This window comes from Manacus candei, unplaced genomic scaffold (assembly GCF_025592945.1).
Source record: "Manacus candei isolate 608988 ecotype Guabito, Panama unplaced genomic scaffold, ASM2559294v1 h1tg000159l, whole genome shotgun sequence".
Taxonomy (NCBI): domain Eukaryota; kingdom Metazoa; phylum Chordata; class Aves; order Passeriformes; family Pipridae; genus Manacus; species Manacus candei.
This window is the reverse complement of record NW_026138207.1, coordinates 1,492,463-1,511,456: the sequence shown is the minus strand read 5'-3', so window position 1 is coordinate 1,511,456 and position 18,994 is coordinate 1,492,463. Positions and strand designations below refer to the sequence as shown.

Sequence of the window (18,994 nt, the reverse complement as noted above, 5' to 3'; positions counted from 1 at the left end):
TCTTATGATTAGTACCCTGGAGCTTGGGTATGTAAAGAGACTGGGCCAATTAGACTGGGTCCAGAGAAAGTATACTTAAAGTTAGTTAAATAAATAGTTCATGGACATGGAATACGTTTCTTGAGTCTACAAGAAGAATATTGTGTATTGAGTTGCGTGACACAAACTTCTATTACAGTTTGCTTAACCTCCACATTGCTAGGAAGAGATAAAGGATGACATGGGGCTGAAAGAGGAGCTGGAAAGAAGAAAAGGGTTGAGTATAGCCCCATGAAGTGTAAATTGAACTGTTCATTGCAATTTAAGATGTGAATTCTGAGATGAAGAATTAGAGAGAGGCAGATGAGTTGGGAATGAAAATGGTTTATGAATCATTGCCATGAATATAATTGAAGATAAAATTATAACACCTATAAATAGGACTGTCGACCATGTGTTTTAGCAGCATTGAATAAATGGACATTTAAAAAATGAACTGCGCTCATTTACATGATGATTGATCCTTCCTAATCTCATTCTGCTTGCTGCTTTTCTAAAAGTGCAAAATTACACTGACTGTAGAAGTTCTCCTTTTGCTGCTTTAATCTTTTTATTTCCTCTCTTACTCACTGAATATTTCTTTTCTTTTTGATTCTTTTCAGCCTGGTCCCTTTTAACTGTTCTGTTAAATATTATCCCTAGGATAAGACTTATGTTGATTTTCATGCCACTCTAAAAAAATTAGAGGACATCGATTTGCCGAGAAATTATCTCTGAAGCACGTAATTAGTAGTAGCACATTTATTTTTATTCTTTCCACATGAAGTGTCATAAATTGACATTTGCCCCTGAATCTGCCTGCTTGCTGTTGTCTTAAATCTTTTCGGTTTTATTCATTTGCTTTGTTGTTTTCTTTTTTTCAGGTGACAAAGGTGAAGCCTGTACCTTGTGTGATAAAGTGGGACCTCCTGGACTTCCAGGACCACAAGGGCCACCAGGTCCAGCAGGTAAAAAATTAGTAACTACCTGAAAATGAGGTACATAGGCTAAATTTTGGAAATGCAGCATACATGATAAATTTAACTACTTTCTGTCCCACTAATCAAATTGTTAGTGAAACTAATGAAAGGGGGGTCCTGTTTTTGACCTGACTCCAAATTTCCAAAACAATCAACAAGAATTACCAAGGAAGCAGAAACTGGCCATAGTGAAGAATCTTTGCAAGCTGTGGTCCAAATATTTTTACAGATGTTTGTGAAAGTGAAAAATAATGTGGGAACCATTTGCTTGTGTGCCCAGGCTTAACAGTGACTCATACATACATTCCCAATTCCAGCATCAAATTCTGTGTCTTAAAAAAAAAAAAAAAGTTTTTCTTGTACTGTGTGAGAGAAGTGCCACATGCAAAAAAATATATTATACCTCATGTTTGTTCTAGTGTGGCTATTCAGAAACATTAATATGAGTTAGGTGGTTTGAAGACTGCATTGGTTACATGATAGGTCTAAATAGTAAGGTGAATTCATTCCTAAGTCAAATGAAACATCAGCTTCTGAGTTTATGAATGCTGACATGCAACACATGAGCACATGAATCCAGAAAACTTCACTGACTTTAGCAGCATTATGTTGATATAACTGGGGATGGAATGAGACACTTTCAGGGTCACAAAGAATTCACATACAATGAGCTATTTGTAAAAGCATGTAGTAAATAAAACTATATTTTTTGTCTCCCTGATAAGGTTTTCCAGGTCAATCGGGTTTCAAGGGAGAAAGAGGCTTACCTGGACTTGATGGACTTCCAGGGGTACCTGTAAGTAATGCCTTGCCAAATACTGTGTCTTACTAGGAATGTGATAATCGATGTATCAGTAAACAGTTCTGTTTAAAAACAGACCAGTGCAAGAATATGATAAAATTAACTATGCCTAATAAAATAAAGCAGGAAGCAGTGGGGTTGAATTATGAGAGTAAAAAAAAGAACTGTCAGATATTGGGTTTATTTCTGGTTTTGCTCATCATGTGAACTCAGTGGAACACATAACCTGTCTGAGCAAGCTAAGCAGCAGAGTTGGGTTAAGGGTAGGATTTCACAGGAAACGGATGCAGATTCCCTGACCTTCTTGTGGATTGTTCCAATAACTCTTAGCTGGTTTAGTACATATATATTGAGAGAGAGACAGTGCCATCTAGTGTAGTGTAAGCAATCTAGTATTAGCATACAGCCTGCTGTGGCAGTTTTTCTGAATTTTGAGTAATAGAATCATAGAATATACAGAGTTGGAAGGGGCTCATCAGGACCACAGAGCCCAACTCCTGGCCCTGCAGAAGACACCCCAAGAATCACATGATGTGCCTGAGACTGTTGTCCAAATACTTCTTGAACTGTGTCAGGCTTGGTGCTGTGGCCACTTCCTTGGGGAGCCTGTTCCAATGCTCAAAGACCATCTTGCTGAAAAACCTTTTCCTGATATCTAACCTAAACCTTCCCTGACTCAGCTTTATGCCATTTCCTTGGGTTCTTCACTGGTCAAGAGAGTGAAGAGATCGGTACCTGTCTTTCCGCTTGCCCTTGTGAGGATGTTGAAGACCCCAGTGAGGTCTCCCCTTGGTCTCCTCTTCTTCAGGCTGAACAAACCAAGTGACCTCAGCTGCTCCTTATACAGCTTCCTTTCCAGACCCTTCACCATCCTCATGGCCCTCCTCTGGACACCCTCCAGTAGCTTAATGTCTTCTTTATATTGTGGCACCCAAAACTGCGCACAGTATTCAAGGTGAGGTCACACCAGTGCGGAGCAGAATGAGACAATCCCCTCCGTTGATTGGCTGGCGATGCTTTGGCTGATGCCCCCCAGGACACAGTTGGCCCTCCTGGCTGCCAGGGCACTGCTGACTTATATCCAGCTTGCCATCCACTAGGACACCCAGCGCTGGCCTCCAGCCTCTCATTCTCCTGTCTGTGCAGAAATTCAGGGTTGCTCCATCCCAGGTGCAGAATCCGGCACTTTCCGTTGTTAAACTTCATATGGTTGATGATTACTCATCTCTCTGATTTGTTGAGATCTCTCTGCAGGGCCTCTCTGCCCCTGAGGGAGTCAACAACTCCTCTCCATTTAGTGTCATAGGCAAACTTAGCATTCCTTCAAGTCCTCTGTCCAGGCTGTTCATGAAGATTTTGGGAAATGTCTGCAGTATTCTCTAAAACACAATTAGTTGGAGGAAAGCTAGGTACTTTTGAAGAAATGAAGGAAGTCAGTGAAAGCATCCTGATGTGATTACTTGTAAATTATGTTGACGCAGAGCAACATGACTCTCAGTAAGGCCAGATATCAGAAGCAGAACAGCCAGAAGCATAATACTTGTCTAAAATGTAACACAAATTAATCCTACATGAGCACTGTACTGCCATAACTACATTTGATCTTGTCAGAGTCCACTTGAGTGTCCCTAAGTACACTGTGGTTTCCTGTTCAAACCTACCTCAGCATATACATTCCTGTAGTATAACATGAGTTTTGACACTGTTCCTAGTGTGAGTAGACTGAGTCTTGCCAGACCTTTTCTCTCCAAAGCTATTTCTTTCCTTTCAGCTGATCCCTTTTGGCAACATAATTTTTCAGTGACATTCTTGCGCACTAGCTTTAAAACACACTGGAATTATGTAAGCTCCCTTCATCACCAGTAGTGAGAGAGAGGTCACCTTCAGAAGTTAAAAAACCCCACCTGTATGAGTTTGTTATTCAAGGAATCTATTTCCCTCCACTGAATATAAGTAAAGCCTAGATGCCTGAATGCAGCCAATGAAAGTTCACTAAGATGGAGTCCATTATCTATGTCCACCAAACAAATAACATTGTATTACCCAGTGACTGAATCTACTGTAACATCAGTGAAAGAAACTGAAAAAAAATGAAAGGCATCCTAATGTATTTAAGCTTTTTTGTTGTCTAGCATTAGTTCTCAGCACATGTTTTGCCACACCCTTATATTTTACTTTTATTGCCTCTTAAGTTCTGTTCGTGTCTTTAATCAGACAAGGACTGGCTGCTGTTCTGAATTCTTTTAAGCTTGCTTTGCTTCACAAAGTTCAGCCACGTGGTGATCCAGCATATAGTTTAGCTTGGAGAAATTGCAGAGAAGCCAGGCTTGCAAGCTAATACTGTTTAAAGCCATGCCAAAGCATCAGAGTCTGATCCAGAACACACCAATACTAATGAAAAGATTACCATTGACCATGTTCTGGTTCAGGTATAAGTGAAAAGCAGACAACTGTAAGGAGTGGACATTACCCGCGAAGTTTTTGCTTTACTACCTTAGTGAGTAGCTCTGATTCACTTGAAATTATAGAGGCTGTTCCAATGGCAGAAGTTCATATAAGCCCTAGAAAATATGTAGGGGAAAAATTGAAATTCTGAAAATCCTATAGGTTTATCAGTAGGTAGATAATTTCTTTCTAGGAGAGCTTACAAAACTATTTTCTGAGCATGTGCATAATATTCTGATAGTACCACTTTACTGGTTGTCAGTTGTACAAAATCAATGAATGTTAATAATGAAGAAAAGCATGTGTTTGCATCAGCTGAATGTCATGAATGAACTACCTGGGGAGAAGCTTTCAGCCTTCAATTAGCCTTAGCTCTTGTGTAAGTAATGTTTTAGTTTTGTATAAGATAATCAATTCAATTTTACATACAATCAATATATTTGATGAATATTATAGTTGATTTAAAAGGTTTTGAAAGAAATGAAATCATGGCTTGGCCTTGTATAAACCTGCAATTTTGACTAAGTTTGGTTTTTTCACACTGGAATAGTATTCTTTTCCTGTATTAGTACTGCTTCTGCTAGTGTACTGGTTTAAAGGTAAACTGGCAGGAGAAATGAACCCAACTCAAAAGAGATTATGAGTCAGAGTTACAATTTAATAACAATAATACAATAAATACAATTATACAGACAAGTAATTGGTTTTAACCCACAAAACCCAGATGTATAACCCTGCACCCTGGGGCACGAACAGAATGGTGTTCATTGGCCCTCATGCTGAGCCCCACGTGGTCCCCCTGAGTCCAAAGCAAAAGGGAAGGAAGACTTGATGGTGAGAGTGCTGGTTGCAGTCTGGTCGAGGGTGGTGATTGCAGTCTGGTCAAGGTTCTGGTCCTCCTCTGGATCCGACAAGTGGGCCCAGAAGTCCCAAGACCCTAAGATTATATACACACAGGTTGCAGTGGGAATGCCCAGTACCTCCCCCCATTCCATAATGGGTGATTGTGAGTCATCAGATATTTTTTGAATTCTTGGTGGCCCATTAGCAGACATGACCCCTCAGGCTGGGTGTGGAGGTGTTAATGACTTCCCAGAGGGGAGTTATCACACCTGAGTCATTGGTGTGAGGATAGGAACATCCTCCTGTCTCACAGGCTTCTTAACACCCAGCTTTATAGCCTGAGGGGTCAGGTGTGCTCTGGGCAGCTGCTGCAAATGGTCTATTGTTAACAGTTCCTGGGAAGTGACATAGAGGGTGTAGAATACACAGTTTGAGTTACACCCACACAGCGATGAACTGGTCCCGACTGATCTAACTAGGACAACTAGTATTAGAAATTCTCATAAAAATGCAGGGATACTTTTGTTGCGTTTGTATCAGGGAAAGGGGTTCCACAGTGTTAAAAGAATTCAGCATTTAAAGGTTGGGGCAGACACTTTAACTCTGAAAATGCTTTTTAAAAAAGTCTCATTTACCTTGATGTTGATACTGTATTAATATGCATGATCGAAATCCTGTGAGTAGTCTACAGAAAATTCAGAGTAGTTTTCTGATGTCATGGCCTGCAGTTCTTGTGTAAGTGGTGTAAGTTTATATGTACCATCTAAAATGATGTACCTGTGATATAAGAGATGACAAAGTGGTTAAGACAAGAAGATTGGCATTAATTCCTGATTCACACTGCTATGTCTTGGAAAATATTCTCTTTTGACTCCTCAGTCAAAAACTTAGTGGTTCCCTTGATTTGGGGATATATTTCCCTTTAATTTCTGGATATTTGTTTTCTTTTGTATCAGTTGAAGGGTTTGTAGAGCAACTAATGACATCTGAATTTATAAAATTTCAGGGGCCACCCGGCACTCCAGGACTTATGGGCAGCCCTGGGGCAAAAGGAGAACCTGGAGATTTTACTTATGATACTATCCTGAAAGGTGAAAAAGGAGATCCTGGTTTCCCAGGACAACCAGGTATTCCTGGAAGAGAAGGAAGACCAGGAAAAGATGGATTTCCAGGTCCACCGGGTCCAAAAGGAGCACCGGTATGTTTGTTTCTTGATGTTTACATATTGTCCTACTGTGTGTTTATTTATGTTTACATACTGTCCTATACATTCCGTCTTTCAGATCAGAATTCACATGCTTTTGTGCCCTATAATGCTTTATGTTTATTGGCCTCATTCATTTTTCCACATCTTGTCCTTACCTTGAGTAGTACATTCTTCCTCAGAGAGAGATTTCTTTTTCACTGGAAATAGTGAGGAAGACAGTCCTTCAACAACAGACTATTTCAGAGTTAGATTTTGACCATTTCTTTTTACATGTCATGCAAATAAGTGATCTGACTCAAATGCATTCAGCATGACTTGTTACTTCAGGAGTATAGAGCAAATCTGTAGATGTGGACAGTTTTATTCCTTTTGCCCTTTCTCACAGCTTGATAGTGAGTGTTAGTGTGAATGATCTGGCTGACTCTTGGAGATGATTGAACAAATACAGTTATCCAAGTTGAGATTGTTAAGACAAGATTCAAGTCTGTTCTAGTGTATTTTTCTCCTGGTAGAAACTAATGCTTCAAAATCCTGCACTAATAGAGTTCAACTGATATGGATGTGGATGTGGATGTGAGTGTGGAGCTCACATCTGCTCCCAGATCCACCACTGAGAACATGTTGCACATGGTCCAGTTAGCTGCATTACACACTAGGTATGATTTCCATGTGCTATTCCACGTGGAAACTAGTTCTGTTTCCATTGAGCTCAGCAGTAAAAAATCTGCTTTCTTCAACATTACAGACACCCATGCTAAATCCAAGTTACAAAATATTCAGAGAGGATGATGTGTTCTGTCTTGCCAGTCAGGCAAGAAGTACACTTACACTTTCCAAAAATTAGGGTACAGCTGGCTTGAAAGGAGAACGTGGTCCCCCTGGCCAGCCTGGATTCCCTGGAGTACGTGGTGAAAGAGGTTTTCCTGGCCCTCCTGGGATAGGTGCTGCAGGGTTACCTGGTGACAAAGGAGACAGAGGCTTTGCTGGAACCCCAGGTTTACCAGGCCTTCCAGGTAATGCTATAGTGTGCTTAAAAGATATATAAAAAAAATTTTAAAAAATTGTGCCCTTTAAGTGGTACAGCTTAGAGGATCACCAGAATTTAAGACTTTCTAATTTAAATCTGTGTTTGCTTTCAGCAGTATAATTGCAAATCTTTGAGGGTAAGTTTTCTTGAAGAATTTTCTAGGTCAAATGGAATGGTTTAGGTTCATCCTAGTTTTCTGGTGAATCTTACACAAAAAATCCTTCATAACAAGTCACTTGTAATGGTATGGGTGAACTGATATTGCTGGCTAGGTGAAACTCCATTGTTTAATTTCATCAGTTCCTATACTTAATACAACTTTACATTAACAGGAGCAAAGGGTGAAGCAGGACGAACTGTATCACTCCCTGGACCTCCTGGGGCAGATGGCCTTCCTGGGCCACCTGGTTTCCCTGGACCCCAAGGTACAACAGTCTGTTAATCTTTGAGTGATATCAGAATGATTCTATTCCTGAAAAGTTAGCCTTTGCATTTACATTTGTCTTGTTTTCATTTGCAAAGGTGACAAAGGGAATCCTGGGCTTCCAGGTAGACCCGGCCTACCAGGAGAAAAAGGCGCTGTTGGGCAGCCAGGTATAGGATTTCCTGGACCTCCAGGTCCCAAAGGTAAGATAAAATTATCCATCTAACAAAGCTGGTGTAACTGGAGTATGGATGGAGGCCTACGCTGTCATCCAGCCATGGCTGCATCAAACTGGGAGGTGCAGCTGAAGAACCTCCCTTGTGAAAGCCAAGAAGCACCACAATGAGCATTCGTTCGATGTACACTTGCTTTGTGAGGTGAGGTGGTGCAGATACAGACAGTGTCATAGCTGGTGCCAGAATAGAAAATGATGTAGTATAACATCTTACATTGCAGCAACAGAGGTTGTTGAGAGATGGCCCTTCTGAGAGATGGAAAACACTGTGTGTGGTTGGTCAAAATAATATACTGACATAACTTGTAACAGTTTTGGGCCAGACCTAACAGCTCTGCTGTGTCCCAAACAGCTGAGAGTGGTTTGGCTAGGATTCCAGCTGACTCAATATTAAGTTTAGTCTTCCTTCCATGGCCATTGACAGGGTATGCATGTAACTTAGAGGGAGTCTCAATGTTCATATTCTAGTTTTGGATTTTTCTAAGATGTGTTTCATGGTGCTGCTGCTCATTTAGGACTAAATGAGCTGTCAGTAACCACCTCAAACACCAAAATTCTTGTGTGTCTTCATTATTTGCTATGATTCCACACACCAATGAGCTGGGAGGGCTGGAAACTTAACAAGGAGAAATGGCATATTTTTCCCTGTGACCACCTCTAGTTCCTCTGAGACTGCATTGGAACAATGCAGAACAAAAAAAGCCCATTGTATCTGGAAAAGAATTGCTGTATGCACTTTGATGCCAGCAAGAGAGGAATGACACATCAAATACATTTGTTTCAAAAACCCTTTCATGAACTCAGCTCTGTCCAATGACTTTACTGGGGCTTAGCCTTAAAGTTGTATTTCCCACTCCCTGAGATGTTTGCCTGTGAGAGAAGCTTCATCTGAACTTACTGAATGTGTGCTGGTGTTGAGTGAGTGCTATCTTTAAGTGATTTGCAAAATGTAAGTACTCCATCCTGCATTCCCAAGATGCAGTTCATGGGCCAGCTACAGCACAGAAACCTTCTGCATGCAACCCACAGTGGGACGTGTAGGAGATGTCACCAGATATCTACTGAAAAAAAAGGTGTTGATTCACAGGCGGATTTTCTTGTGCATCCCTCAGTCTCATGGCCGACATCTTTTCTGATGAAGACTTTGGGAACCCAGTTTTGCAGACTGGATATTTTTCCTAAGGAAGATGGGAGATGAACCCACAAGGCTATTCATTTAAGAGGAGACACTCAGCATTTATTTCTTCTGGGTGGTGGTTTCTCGTCAGAAGCCAAATGCTACACAAAGCTCAGTGTTTGAATCTTTGTTGGGACATTTGAGTCCTGGCTTCCCTAGAAGTTTGACATAAAAGGCTACACAGGTCTTTTTTAACACCTCCCTGTGAGGATGTGAATAGTTCAGTTAGAAGCTTGAAGAAACAGCAGAGGTCACTTACAGGCAGAGACAGTAATGATGTGTGTATTGTTTTGTTTTGTTTTATAGGTTTCCAAGGTCAGCCTGGCTCACCTGGTCTGCCGGGAACTCCAGGAACCCCTGGCCTGGATGGTTTGCCAGGTGTTCCAGGTTTACAAGGTCAAAAGGTAGATGCCAGCTGCTCATACTGTTATCTGTGACTGGCCATGTTAACAGGAATGTGTACAAAGATCCTTCTCTTTAAAAACTGGCCAAACCATCTTTCATCTTGTGTTTCCCACTGTGCACGCAGAGGAACAGAGTAGATGGATGAATGCTTGACATTAACGCTATAAGGATAACAGCTCTTCCCTAAAGTCACATATAGAGCTTTATACAAAAGCTCTACAGTGCATGATTATACAAAAGCTCTACAGTGCTCTTCCCTAAAGTCACATATAGAGCTTTATACAAAAGCTCTACAGTGCATGATTTAAACACATTTAGTTAATGATATACTGGTTTTGATGTATTGTTTCCTAATCTATTGTGTTTCTTTGGCTAGGGTGAACCTGGTATAGGTCTCCCTGGCCCTAAGGGATTACCAGGGCCTCCTGGCCCAGCTGGCATCCCTGGGGAAAAGGGAAGTCCAGGACTACCTGGCTTACGTGGTGAGCAAGGCTTTCCGGGAATACCTGGACAGCAAGGATTCAGAGGTAACATTGCCAGAAAAATACAGCTCTGTATTTCTATTTCTTTTTAAAATCACTCCCCTGTAGACGCAGCAAAAAGTCTATTCATCACTGAAATATCCTACTGATATCTTGGGGAATTGCCCATTTTCCTTTCCTTGTTTTCTCCTACCATCCACCAGTAGCAAATGCTAGCAGCAAAGAGAGGCCCTTTCTCCAAACCCAGACTGGAGGTGTTAGAAGCTGTTGGCCACATGCTTCCAAGGCACCTTGTCTGGCATTTTCAGCAAACAAGATGTCAAACAGCATTGGAGGATGCTCAGTCTATGTCTCTCATGTCTTCCCACAGGTGACCCCGGCCTCCCAGGTCTCCAAGGCTTGCAGGGACCTCCAGGAGCACCAGGGCTCGGCCCTCCAGGATTGCCAGGACCTGCCGGGCAACCGGGACCCCAGGGACCACCAGGTGAGAGAAAAATACTGCCACGATGATGCTTAGGAGTAGAATTTTGGCATAAGTGGATATTGACACTAGTAAAAGTGTTGCTCATGAACTGTTTTGCCACATGAAGTTGGTGAGGGTGGATGAGGTCACATGCCAGTGGGTGTCCTCCATCTGGTCTGAAACGCGGGGTGAGGCCTCCTGAGAGGATGCCTTGCCATTTGGTTTGGTCCCCTTGAGTCATTGGTGGGTGATAGATGTGAGTTCAAAGCCTCTCTTAGAAAATGGATGGGTACTGGTTCTGCTGTCTGCCTTTGAATCTTCATTCTCCATGCCATGTAATTTGTGATCCACAGGTGTACATACTCAGATATACTTGTTAATGGTGTTCCTTGTTCTGTTTAGAACTAATTCTGTATCTTCTGTTTTTCCTAGGATTTCCTGGAGTAAAAGGAGAAAGGGGCTTCCCTGGTATCCCAGGTCTAGACATGCCAGGACCAAAAGGGGACAAAGGTAGCCAGGGCCAGCCAGGGGTACCAGGCTCTGTGGGGTTACCTGGCCTGCCAGGTCCACAAGGGGCTGTTGGACTGAAAGGATCGGCAGGTAAACATCTTTTCCTTCAGAAACCTGCATCTTTGACAACTGTTTTATTTTATTAAGTTGTGGTAGCATAACTTTTCACTTGGTGAGGAATTAATCCATCAAAGAGCCCAAGCTTGGGAAAACACATGGACTGACCTCAGCAAAGCAGCTCTGTGCACATGTGACTGAACTGCTACTGAAGTTCTTCAGTGGATCAAATCCAGCAGCTTGTATGAACTAGCCTTTAGCCTGTAATAATAAAAGGGGATTATTCTGCACAGTTTTAGTGACAGAGTATGGTTCTAATAATGCCTTTGTTAATGACAGCATTGTTTGCTGTAATAGGAAGTTTTAAGAATTTGTCATTACAAACTGTGCTTTTTCTGGTTTTCATAACACTATTTTTACTGTTGTTTTCTCTATCAGGCTGTTTTAGATTAATCATCTTCTTTGTCCCATTTTTCCTTTAGTAGTGCAAATCTTAATATGATAGGCAGTAAATAATTCTGTTTCTAACACTTCTTTGCACTGCTTGCTTTGTTTCTGTTATTCACTCTTTCACTTTGGCTTCAGGGCCCAAAGGAGAAATGGGAGTTATGGGAACTCCTGGATTGCCAGGAACTCCTGGACCAGTTGGAGATCGAGGATTACCTGGTGAAAAAGGTAAGAGAGTGATTTTCTCAAAATCAAAATTGTAAAATCCACCTTTTTCAGAACAGAAGGTAAGTCTAGAAGTAAGCAAATATAAGAAGTATGTTTGGGCTAAGCTTTCCTGTAAGTTAGAAAGACTATAAAAAGCCATATTCTAGGAGCAGTCGTGTTTGGGCACCAAGACATGATTTTTGATACATTCTTAAACAGTGAAAGGGTTTACTAGGTGTGGGGATGCTATAGATATTACTCCAAGAAAAATGCAGTATTTGAAATTATAAAAAGCCAGCACGAAGATCTTAATTAAACGCTTCACATAATGCTCTGTATTACTGCCAATTTTTTGTCCTTATTGTTCCAAGAGTCTAAAATTAATGGCTGTGAAGTGGGAAAAATATGTCAACTTTCTGATAGAGCTGTTGTAAAGTCCTGGTGTAAGAAAAACTTCATAGAAGATGTTCCAGAGCATGGTATTTGGTGCTCAAAATTTGAATAAATAGCTAATTTAATTTGTTGTTGTCTATTAAGTATTTTTGCAGAGTTTTATATGCCTTTATAATATTCAGTGCTGTCCCTTTATAGGTAGCCCAGGTTTCAAAGGTGTAGTTGGACCTCAGGGTGATCCTGGTGTCAAAGGAGATAAAGGTGAAGCTGGTCTCCCAGGAAAACCTGGAACGATAGACAACATGGACATGGTTAGTCTCAAAGGCCAGAAGGGAGAACAAGGAGAAAAAGGTAACTTTAGTCTCTAACTGTGGATAAGTGAAATTAACATATATCGTCGAGCAGTAGCGCTTTGAGTTCAGTTTTGTCTTAGTTTTAGACAACAGTTTTTAAAATAAGATTGAAGAATTTCACACAGCAAATGCAGATATTTTTCTGGTATTTTTCAATTCCATAGAAACAAAGAATAATCACAGAACAAAGGGATTTTGGTTGAATGGAAAAGTTGGGTTTGCTCTTATAAAATCAATTTTACCTCTTTTATAAGAAGACTCTCAAAAGAAAATATATTTTAAAAGTGAAAACTAGAGCTTTCCAGAAAAGAAAAGCTTGTCTTTCACGTAAAACATGTAGTGGAAGCCCTGTTGTAGCCATGAAATTAACTAATAAATGTAAGAAAAAAAGTGAGCAGTCTTGTTTGACAAACTTATTTCTTTGTGACCAGAAGAAAATTCTGGAAAGAAACACATGTATGCCACTCATACCAAGAGATTAACTTATGTCAGTTCAGAAAGATCTGGAAATAAGCAGGACAAAGGCAATCAGTTGTCTCTTCAGAAACTTTATGGTAGTAGAGTTATTAGCTTTTTTAGATAACACATTCTTCTTGGATTTTTATTTTTACTACTACATGAAAAATCAGTTGTTTAAGATCATTCTCTTTCCTGCTTTTCTTTTCAAAGAAAAATAGTGTATATTTTATATATTTGGAGTATTTGTCCTTATTAAAATTATTTTTAATTAAAAAATGCCGTGTTTTTAATAAATGTTAACTTTCTTAGTTAAAATAGAAGTGTAGAGTAGGAAGAGAGCTAATTCTGTCCTCTTTTCAAGACTTTCCAGTTCAGAGTCATCTGTACATTTTATCAGTGTATGTTCTCTGTTGGGCCCAGGACAGAGCACTTGAGACTCCTTTCCAGTTTGGCCGTGAATCACCAATAAATGTACTACGTTGTGTTTGAACTGTGGAAACAGGAGAGTTTCCCAGTCTAACTACCTCCTATCTCCATGTCCTGACTCCTTGTCAGAATGAGACCTGAGCTCATGTGTTCCAGTTGGGTCTCAGAGAAACCTGGGCATGTGGGTAAACAGTACCTCATGCAATGGCATGAGCAACTGTGGAGTACATCTGCCTTTAAGCTCAGATGCAGCTTCTAAGAGCATTTTGTGTTTAAAGAGGCTCCCAGCCTATAAAGATTTCACCTAGATTATTTTGTCTCACTTGTTTCTGATCTTGATATATATATTGGTATGTAAAGTTTTATAACAAATCCACACAGGTTGTTTTTCAATATTTTCTTGTCTACTATTGGTGTGTAGGATAATTAATTTTATTTCCAGAATTGTAAATTTGGCACATTGGTTACATGTATAAAGAAACCTTTGCTGAGAAATTCAAATGGTTAATTTCTTTGGTTTCTAACTTCTTAATCTCTCCTGCTCTAATAATGCATGCTTGCAAACTTGTATGCCCTACCTTTTTCTGACCGCATACGGTCTACATGTTGGCCTGGCTCACACAGCCTGGGAGGGTAGATTCCAGCCTGCAAATTTCTGCTCTTATATTGTCCTCTTCAGCCCAAAGATACTTAGTACCGGCAGAGAAAAGTAAGCTAGTTATACTCCATAACTTTTCTGATATTTTAGCTGCCTTCATTTCTCTAGACAGGAATATCACAGTAATGTTTTTAAAAGCTTCCAAAATACAAACTGTGTGGAGAAGACACAACATTTTTGTGGCATATTGTCAGTGATGTTTAATGAAAAAATTTGGATTTGGACATCTTGAAATGTTTTTAATAAAAGCCACTTATTTAAAAACATTCAGTGAGCTATCTTCAGTAACCTGTTTTCCTGCAGCTATATGCAACACTAACAGGAATGTTTATGACCAAAAAGTGTGGACCTAAAGCTGGAGAAGAGACTCAGCACAGAATAAGAGGTCAAACCTTCTGGAATGGTGAAGGTGCTTTAACATTAAATGGAACAGGGAAAACAGCAAATTTCTGGCTACGAACTAGCTGTTCTCATGTGCCTTTTTAGAGAGCTGAACAGTCAAATCAGTAATTTCTGTTAACACCTGATATAGTGTGCCACTTCTCAAATAACTCATTAATCTGGGTCAAACAGACAGTAACTTGCTTTGTAATTGCACAGACACCTGTGAAATGGTGATAGTTTGCAGCCTTTCCTCAGTATTGGTTTAGTGATTGGAGAGTTGTGTTTTACTCAGCCATTTTCTTGTTCATCAGCGAGAAGCAGCCGTGATCAAAAATCAACTGGAAGAATTATTATATGTCATTACAGTAAATTTTGATAAAATTATCTCACTATGTTTGTCTTCTTGATGTCCAGGGGACCACGGAGCAACAGGAGAAAAAGGGCTACGTGGGGATTATGGAGAACCAGGAATTCCAGGGAAGGATGGTGAACCTGGTACTCCAGGACAACCAGGTATGTCTGAAGATAACAGCAGAGAGACTAATTGTCAGGTATTTTAAACCTTACTAACTAATGGGACTCTTAATTTCTCTGTTGTCCATAGGACCAAAAGGTGATCAGGGCCCCCCAGGGTACCCAGGGGATCCAGGAGTTCCAGGACAAAAAGGATCGGTTGGTGAAATGGGTTTGCCAGGTACTGATTGCTGGAAGTTTCTTATTATTGTTTTCCTCAAGTTAATATAGAACATTACGAGAGACCTGTATGGAATATTTGTTGTTGATCTACTAAACTGTTGCACTATTTGCAGGGACTGAATTTTAGGCTTTTGGAACATTACGTTTCAATCCTATTGTGATATACAGATAATAGGATGGTCTCCTAAGTTTCTATATGCAAATACCTTAGCTTGATATTTAGGATTTGTGTATTTGTTTCAGGCACACAATTTTTCAAGTGATGCCTGTTTGTCTGTCTCTGTCTCTGCTATTGTGTGAACTGCATTAAGTTGCTTGTGTATTTCCTTCCTTCTAAAAAGTTTGGTGAATCGCTGCATACTGCATGTTAATTATGAACTGTAGTGATCTGGGAAGAGTGTTGTTGTGGAGGGGATTGGTGAAGAATAAAATAGAGAAGAACTTATATCTCGGCATGGAAATTTTGTCTCCTTTCAGATGGCCTTGTGTCTAGCATATTTAGGAAATCAAAGGTAAAAGGCTGAGATGGTGAAAGAGGACAAAAAAACATGCTACAGAAGAGTCTGTTGCTGTAGTCCTGTAAGAGATTATTCAAATAAAGTTTTATTCAGATCATATTTTTCACAAGAGCTCTGTTTACTCTGAATCCAAGATTATGACCTTTTCTTATGAGGAGAACTTATCATCCCATAAACAGTCCCATTTAGAGAGTGAATCTCAGAAGTTGATTTACTTGTTTTTGTACCTCTGAATAGCTAAGGCAACACTGAAAAATCATTGTCAACTCTGCTTCTGATGCACCCATTTTCCTTTTCTCTTCCTAGGAACACCTGGAGAAAAGGGTCTTCCTGGAGTACCAGGTTCACCAGGCACACCAGGGTTCCCCGGGCAAAAAGGTGAAAAAGGAGACAAGGGAGCACCAGGGTTTCCTGGGATTGGATTTCCGGGGTCTCCTGGTGAGAAGGTATTTATACCCCTAAGGATTTAATTGTCTCTACCAAGCGCTTCATTTGAAAAGATGCAGTTGTCCTTCAAGTTGTTTTATTATATTTTCTATTATGCTAATTTAAGTATCTTATGAGAAACTTGAAAGGTGTGCATATGCGTAGGTTTAGATGCATTCTGTTTGATGGGACCATTATCTTCAGGGTTCTTATTTGTTCTCTCTCTTCAGAGTGCTAGAAGTGGGGGGAAGGGGAAAAACTTTTAAAAACACTAATCAAATAATGTGAAAAGGGCATCTTACAAACAGAACAAATAATCATACAAAAATAACATTGCTGTACTTTTGCAGAAATACTGGGAAACCGAAAAAAACTATACAATGCTCAGATATTAATGAAAAGTGAACTGTATTAATACTGTCTATAAAGTTTAATTTAATGTCTAATAGTATCTGAAAGGATTCTCATGTGTTTCATATTCCTTTTTCTAGCTGTACAATGACAGTTATTGTGAATTTATAAGTAAAAATTGTAAAAATAATACTAATTAATATGGTGGCAAACTTGCTGAAGACTTAAAAAAAAAGATTATTTGTTTTAAGATGATGAAGTGTAATAAGTAAGTTAAGAGGCTAATATGGAAAAGACTTTGTATAACAGTCATAAAAATGCATAGAAAACTGCTCATTTTCATATGTAGGTATTAAGCAATTGCTAGAAGAGTTAAAAACTCTCATAGTGGAATTTAATGCCATATTTAATCCTAAATTACTTTGTTTCCAAATGGAAAAAGAATGGAATTCCTTAAAAATCAGATGGATAAGAGGGGTGACATCTACTATTACAGAAAGGAAAAACTGTTTCAGAATTAATGTGTGGATTTTATATGTGCTACTTCTTCTAGGGAGAACCAGGAAGAACGGGTAGTCCAGGTTTATCTGGAGATAAGGGTGAAAAGGGTAGTTCAGGAATTCCTGGAATGCCGGGTGCCCCAGGTCCCAAAGGATCCCCTGGCATGGCAGGATTTCCAGGCAAGTGTTTATGCTTTTATTAAACAGAAATTGCAGTGAAAATTAAAGTGAAACTTACACAGAATATCCCACATGTAAACCCATGCCTTCTTCCTTTCTTTAGGAAGTCCTGGCCGCCATGGAGAAAAGGGTGAAAAAGGACTTCCTGGCTTAAGTGGCATTCCAGGTTTAAAAGGAGAACCAGGTAAAAAAGAAATATAAAACACCAAATGCTATTTAAAGTATTGTTCACCTCCAGACAGTGGTTGAAACAAATTCTGTAGCATTCAACATTCATTTTGGTTCAGATATTTCATGGTACATTTATTAATTTCATAAACAAAATAAGACTGCCATTTCCAAGGTAAATCTGAGTCAGTGTAGTGGGGGGCTAATACTTCTTTTACACTGTTTGAGGAAAAGATTTTATCAGCTTCCACAAGACTGGTTGTTGCTATAGCCATTAGCTCTGTTGTTTCTGAATTAATTTAAAAACAATACAACTGATCTATATGTCCAAAACTGAATCACCACATTAGCATTGTTACACATATGTTAAAGAGGAAATAGAGTATGGAGGAGAGTAAGTCCATTGCTGTTAAGAATATAATAACATTTTTGATCTTGGAGTCTTCTCAGTTTTCTGGCTGCAGGACACATCATCTTATTGGACAATGGAAACTGTGCTATTTACAAGTCTTTGCTGGAGTTCCTTCATTCTAAGCTCACTGAGATTTGTGATAATTAGCTATGTCAAAATCTTTAATACTCGAGCCATGTCTCAGACTGATTTAATTCAGAAATAACCTCAGTGAAAAGTCACACCTGAGTCATCATGCAGTGTGTGCTAGGTCTCTCGGAGCAAAAGGAAAAGTTAAGTTTTTCTTTAGAGGAAAAAAAAAGTCGTAGGTGAAATGAAAATGTCAATGATTTTTCAGGTGAACCTGGTGCTCCGGGTCCTGCTGGTTCCATTGGTCAGAAGGGTGAACCAGGTTATGATGGAATTCCAGGTGCAGCTGGTGCAAAGGGTGAACAAGGTACTGTGACTGTCATCTTAAGTTTATGTGGCATGAAAAGGCACAGAGACAGGCTACACAAGACTAGTTGGTAGAGGTATGTGCTGGGTTTGAAGTACTTTGGATGAAACCTTAGAAAATAAAGTCAGTATGGTGTCTTGCAAACTACTTACTGTCATCCATCATTGTAAAGCTGATCATTTAGATGAGCAAATGTGTTTAATCAATGTAGTCTTGGAAGAATTTCTTTCAAAAAGCTGGCAGTACTTTAAAGAATTGTGTTTTGGCATTAATTTCAGCCTGCAACTTAGCTGTGAAATAGTGGAGCAGTCTTGCCTTTTTTTAGGGTAGGGTTTTCAGTCATACAGGACCCATTGTGCTGAATACAATACCAACACATAACAAAAACAGCCTCTGCCCTGAAGAACTTTTGCATAAGCCATTTATTTGAAGTTTTTATTTGCTTAATAGACTTTTATTCATTACAGGTTAAATTTAAGTACTTTCCCATCTTCTAATTTCTCGCTGTTTCTGTACTGCAGGTCTTCCAGGTAGAGGACTTCCCGGATTTCCTGGTGCAAAGGGAGATAAAGGTAAAACACTTATTTAAACAAGAGGCAAACCTCCCTCCCAACATACTGTAGCCATAACTCTGTAATGCAGACATACTTTCTACTTCATTCTTTTACATGCTATACCTTCTCAGAGCAAGCAGAAGCTCTGAGAGGCTCAAATACTAATTTCTATTACAGTGGCAACATCTTGGAACATGAGTTAGATATGCCCTAAAATAGGTAATTATTCATAGTGTGGAATTTACTGCAAGCTGTGCTGTGATGAGGTAATATAAATAACACCTGTATTTGTGTGCTGTGCTTTTGACCCCAAGTATTTCTGTTTTGCTACTAATTCTGCAAGAATCAGAA

At 39.7% G+C, this 18,994-nt stretch overlaps 1 protein-coding gene across 1 annotated transcript in view; it reads left to right on the top strand.

Moving 5' to 3' along the window:
- Positions 1-18,994, top strand: part of COL4A1 (collagen type IV alpha 1 chain) — a 127,880-nt gene that overhangs the window by 84,103 nt on the left and 24,783 nt on the right. The window contains exons 23-41 of the mRNA XM_051772804.1: positions 903-986; positions 1,724-1,794; positions 6,095-6,286; positions 7,140-7,308; positions 7,655-7,747; positions 7,845-7,949; positions 9,465-9,562; positions 9,940-10,090; positions 10,416-10,529; positions 10,941-11,108; positions 11,661-11,750; positions 12,321-12,473; positions 14,817-14,915; positions 15,007-15,096; positions 15,923-16,062; positions 16,947-17,077; positions 17,181-17,257; positions 17,991-18,089; positions 18,611-18,661. Of these exons, the coding sequence (XP_051628764.1) occupies positions 903-986; positions 1,724-1,794; positions 6,095-6,286; positions 7,140-7,308; positions 7,655-7,747; positions 7,845-7,949; positions 9,465-9,562; positions 9,940-10,090; positions 10,416-10,529; positions 10,941-11,108; positions 11,661-11,750; positions 12,321-12,473; positions 14,817-14,915; positions 15,007-15,096; positions 15,923-16,062; positions 16,947-17,077; positions 17,181-17,257; positions 17,991-18,089; positions 18,611-18,661 (2,175 nt within the window). The remainder of the gene's footprint in view (positions 1-902; positions 987-1,723; positions 1,795-6,094; positions 6,287-7,139; positions 7,309-7,654; positions 7,748-7,844; positions 7,950-9,464; positions 9,563-9,939; positions 10,091-10,415; positions 10,530-10,940; positions 11,109-11,660; positions 11,751-12,320; positions 12,474-14,816; positions 14,916-15,006; positions 15,097-15,922; positions 16,063-16,946; positions 17,078-17,180; positions 17,258-17,990; positions 18,090-18,610; positions 18,662-18,994) is intronic.